This window comes from Penaeus japonicus, unplaced genomic scaffold, assembly GCF_977035675.1.
Source record: "Penaeus japonicus unplaced genomic scaffold, GWHDUDI00000001_assembly GWHDUDI00000013, whole genome shotgun sequence".
Classification (NCBI taxonomy): Eukaryota; Metazoa; Arthropoda; class Malacostraca; order Decapoda; family Penaeidae; genus Penaeus; species Penaeus japonicus.
This window is the reverse complement of record NW_028234415.1, coordinates 26,938,876-26,943,875: the sequence shown is the minus strand read 5'-3', so window position 1 is coordinate 26,943,875 and position 5,000 is coordinate 26,938,876. Positions and strand designations below refer to the sequence as shown.

Genomic DNA, 5,000 nt, shown 5'->3' with positions numbered 1-5,000 from the left:
CATCAACTGCTAATCAGACGTTCAGAATTGTCCATTTTCTTCGTGTCTGGAAAAACTCACCTGACACAGACGGTGAACAAACTATAGGACCCTTTTATACCTGCACCCATAACTCCTTTTTCGTCACAATTCCTCCCCCTCCCCCCTCCGCCCTCCTCCACCTCCTCCTCCTCCAACTCCTCCTCCTCCTCCTTCTCCTCCTCTCCCCTACTCCCCCTTCCCTACAACCCCTCACTCTGTCCCCTTACCTTCTCCTCATCCTCTCACCGCCCCCTCCCTCCCCCCAAGGTACTTCACCCTTGATTTTTTTCCCGTGTAAGAGTAATATGATATAACAAGGGTGAGTGTGTGTGTGTGTGTGTGTGTGTGTGTGTGTGTGTGTGTGTGTGTGTGTGTGTGTGTGTGTGTGTGTGTGTGTGTGTGTGTGTGTGTGTGTGTGTGTGTGTGTGTGTGTGTGTGTGTGTGTGTGTGTGTGTGTGTGTGTTTCTGTGTGTGTTTGTGTGTGTGAAAGGCTGAGGGTGACTGTTTTTAGAGGGTCAACGTTAAGAGCGATGGAAAGTTCTAGATTGTGACTGATGTTAGTGAACTTTTAAGATATTAGATTACTGTCATTGTCATTCATAGATACTGAACTATGATCGAAGAAAAACGAAAGGAAAATTCTAAAATTCGCAATAACAGAATCTGCGATTAACGACCTTATTAACTAAGCGTGAAAGCACAGAGTGCAGATCACAACAACCGATATCCAAAAGACACGATTAATTCCAAGAACTCACAATCGAGTCTGTAAAAAAACGTTTGTCAAATATCAAAGGAAGAGTAAACACATATAAACTCAAGAGCGCTAACCTGGAGTCAGCATATAAATCATATACATTCATATATACATACCTAAACACACAAACACGAATTTAGATACATACATACGTAAATAAATAAACTATACCTAGATATTCCACATATTCAGGTCAAAAACGTTTTTATAGTCACATATAAAGTATAGATAGTACAACGAATTACGACCATCATTATTAGCTAGGCATATCATTCCTGAAGATATCCGGTGGAAAAATAATAGCTACTGTTTCGAATCCTGCTTCACTGCGATCGGTTTAAATTAAATTGTGTTTTCTACGATTAACACAAGATGCCGATGGCGAAAATAACGAGTAAAAAAATCTATGAAATAAACAATATGGTTATGACTGATTATAATAACACCAATTAATGTCAAGGATTTTGTGGTAAGTTTAGCTTATTCCTTTCTTAGTGTGACAACAGGTTTTTGATGTAGAAAAATGGTATAAATGAGACGTTATGTTATTAGCGCGTTTCGAATATCATTCTGAAGAAGAATTAGTTCAAAAACGCGTCAAAAACATCTCTTGCGCTGTGAAACTTATTCAGTCTCATTTATACCTTTTTCTACATTTGTTTGTTCAGGCGCTCGGTATAAGAATCAAGTCCGATGACTGGGTGACATATGAGTAATGGAATTGTGAATCAATATATTTGGTGACAGACGCACCGTGGCTTATATTTTCGTTTTTATTGTGCTTTTCCTATGCTTGGATGGGAATGATTATGATGTATCTGTGCTGATTCTGGAATGTATAAGTGCATTTTCTTCCGTTCCGTTTGTCGTGGCTATCCTAAATTCCTGCTGTAATGATTTGCAATATCTCTGCATGGCGCAAAGAATCAGCATGGCCGCTCTCCATGCTGTTGCAGGCAGTGCGTGCAACCATCTCCTTTTGGCCAGCTGAATCCGAGACTCACCTTGCCTTGCAACATTGCCAATAGTGAAGGTCGAAGCTCGCTGTTGCTCGGTCAAGGTTTGCAATTGGGTGGCGGGGCTGTCACTGCCCTCCCTTCGCGTTTTCCATTGGTCTACAATTCGTCAATTAAATACTATCTGGCACCATATACACTCCTGTGAGTATAGAGTTGCAATCTCTTGCCAACTTGGAATTACGCTTTATTATCTATCTTCTGTCTGTTCTCGGTTCCTATCTCATTCAATATCAGGTTATACATTGAAATCTCAAATTGGATTAGGTGATGACACTTATGCCTTGGTCCGCAGACCATTCAAGGTGACAAATAGTACTACGCGAAGTCCCGTAGTAGTGGGCGGAGCCAATACCGTCAACTGGTGTACCTTATGCGGGACGACGTAAGAACTAAAATCTTTCCGTTGTCTTTTGGGGCGGAGCTAAGGTAATCCTTTGCTTGTTAATAGCTGAAGTTTACTTCATTTATATTTATTTTTGGCATTAGGGAAATAACTTGTCACCGTCTGAATATTATGAAAATAAGATTTACATCCTTTAAACACAAATATTAAATAGCAACACTTTCAACGCCACTCTCTATGGCTAGGGTGACATTGCAGTTACTGTAATTATCGCACCCTGGCATGTATGTGAAGCGCATCCCTCATGACGGTCAGAGAGATGCTGGGTTAGTGCGAGAAGAGAAGCGCATGTGGTGGGAAGTATCGTTGTCTTGGTTTTGGCGCGAGAGGCGGACAGGTTGAGCAAGACAGGAACCCTGGCGTCTTAGCATGGCAGAGGGTATGTATATGTATCTCATTTCTCTAGGCGGTGTTGTCATTCCTGCTTGGTAGCTTCTATAGGATGGTGGCAGAAAACCCAACGATATCTTGTTTGTGAGGAATTACGCACTGCATTGTCGCGAGAGTAAGCTCTGCGCTGGGCTGGCCTGCTGGGGGATAAGGCTAGAGGTGTAGCTGTTGCGGTTGCAGGATACGTCGTGGCTGCCGAAGCAACAGGCGTCCACGTGGGTGAGGACTCAAAGCGGAGGTATTGATCCACCCCAAGACGCAGGCCCTCGCGCCACTCATGCGCCCGTGGGCTCCTCCCGTGACAGCCTAGTGTTCCTAGGAAAGCTTCGTCAGTGCTGACCTTGGTGCTGGTGGTGCAGTGACGAGGGCGACCCCACCCACACTCGCACGCCCCCACGACGCTCATCGTCACGTCTAAAGGTCCGCAAGAACCGCTAGCAGAGGGCGAGGGCGTAGTGTGTGGCGGGGAAAAGACCTTGGGCCTTGCGTCATCGCTTGCAGCAGGGTCGCGGCCTCCCGTCCTCCCTCCCGGCCATCTTGACTTGTCCAGCCCAAGATTCCTGGAATAGAGTGGATGTTTACACGGAACTCGAGGAGTGAAAGGGCCGCTGGTCCGCCCGTGGGACGCGCCGTGGGGAGGGAGGCGGCGGAGTGTCCGGGGCAGAGGACAGGGAGTTCAGTGATCTAACAGCTGTCAGTCATTCAGCCGCCGCCACCTGCCACACCGCGCCTGCAGGACGCATGAGGACCTGGACGCTAGAAACTGCAGGCAGCCCAAGAAAAAAATCTTAGGCTACGCGAGTCTTAGATTGAGTGCCGTGATTGCTGCAAGCACGGGTGTTCGCACTCGGCGGCGGAGAGGAATCTATTAGTTTTCGCGGATTCCGAAATTGATACGTTGTTGTGCTTTTGATACCAGGGTGATATGACGGAGGCTATCTGGAAAAAGTTGACTCTGGAGTTGCTCTTGAATCCATGAAAAATGTGTTCATGAAAATATTTGAATTCTAATATGAGACGGAAATATAATTTTCACTGGAAGTATTATATTATCATAACTTTAATTTAGAAGATTTATCCGAAGTGAACATTATTAACCAGCATCAAGCTTCTCATGCTACATATATTACAAAAATAGAGAGGTGCAATATTTTCCACATGGATATCAATGGGAAAATAATATTTTAAATGATAATATTGATGATACATATATGAATGTCTTCTTTTATTACTCAGAAACATTTTGTGTTTAAAATACAAGCAGCTGATCCCAGATTCCTATGATAACAAACCATCCAATAAGGTTTCCGTCTGCTCATTTTTGTGATCTTTGAGACTGACTGTCTTCCAAGACTTGCCTGCGGCCAGAAGGCTTAGCTGTGGCCTGGAAGGCTTAGACGGCTACAGGATGGTCTCCGTCAGGACCACAAAGGGCAACAACGGCCGGATCCTTCCACTGCAAGTGGACAGAGCCTTCAGGAGAGTCAGCAGGAGCCGAAGGAGAAGACCAGGCATTACAGCAAGCGAAAGGCCCGACCCTAAGGCACTGATTTCCAAGCCTTGCAAGAGCAGAAAGCCTGACGGAGGCGGCGGCGGCGGCGGCGGAGGAGGAGGTGGCCCGATGAGAGGCCCCGAGGTGCCATCCTCAGGCCCTTCCTGCTCGGCGCTCCACCATGAGCGAATGTCAAAGGCAGGGAGCTAAGGGTAAGACGGTGGCCTAACCAGAGAAGATGCAAATCGACTTCCTGTAATCCCTATGGGAAAGCGTGCGATGAATCCTAATGATGTGTGTGTGTGTGTGTGTGTGTGTGTGTGTGTGTGTGTGTGTGTGTGTGTGTGTGTGTGTGTGTGTGTGTGTGTGTGTGTGTGTGTGTGTGTGTGGAGAAGAACTTTTATTACCCTCTATAGATACATTCCGTCTCGATTCTACCAAAACTATAAGCTGAAGTGTCTCGGCGCTTCTGCCAAAGCATGGATATGTTTGAACCCTTTTGCCTCGTTTAGTATTCGAGATTAATATATCATTATCGTATGGTTGATATTAATGCCGATAGAGGGACACTTTTACGTCAATGAAATTTATTACATCCTACACAGATGCCATAAATTATGATTGCGTCCATATGTTGGTGAAAGATTTAATGTTTCCGGATATTATGTGAGATATTAATCTTATCTTTATTAGAATAATGCGAATCCATTAGTTGTAGAGTAAATGGCTACAAAGCCGAATATGAAGCTTATTGGAAGGTGTTGCTAATTTTGTTGATATATGCATTTTTTATTTTCAGTATTTATGGAATTATTTTATATGCCTATCATATGTTTATATATATGTATGTATATATATATTATATATATATTATATATATATATATATATATATATATATATATACATATATATATAT

At 44.0% G+C, this 5,000-nt stretch overlaps 1 protein-coding gene across 3 annotated transcripts in view; it reads left to right on the top strand.

The window, feature by feature from the left end:
• LOC122250196 (protein lin-28 homolog) overlaps positions 1-5,000 on the top strand; it is a 104,086-nt gene that overhangs the window by 7,717 nt on the left and 91,369 nt on the right. The window contains exon 1 of one of the 3 annotated variants that reach the window (XM_043011541.2): positions 2,465-2,579. The exons of the other annotated variants lie outside the window; for them this stretch is intronic. Coding sequence (XP_042867475.1) covers positions 2,570-2,579 — 10 coding nt within the window. The 5' untranslated portion in view covers positions 2,465-2,569. Of the gene's footprint in view, positions 1-2,464; positions 2,580-5,000 lie in introns of those variants that run through there. 3 annotated transcript variants of the gene reach the window in all.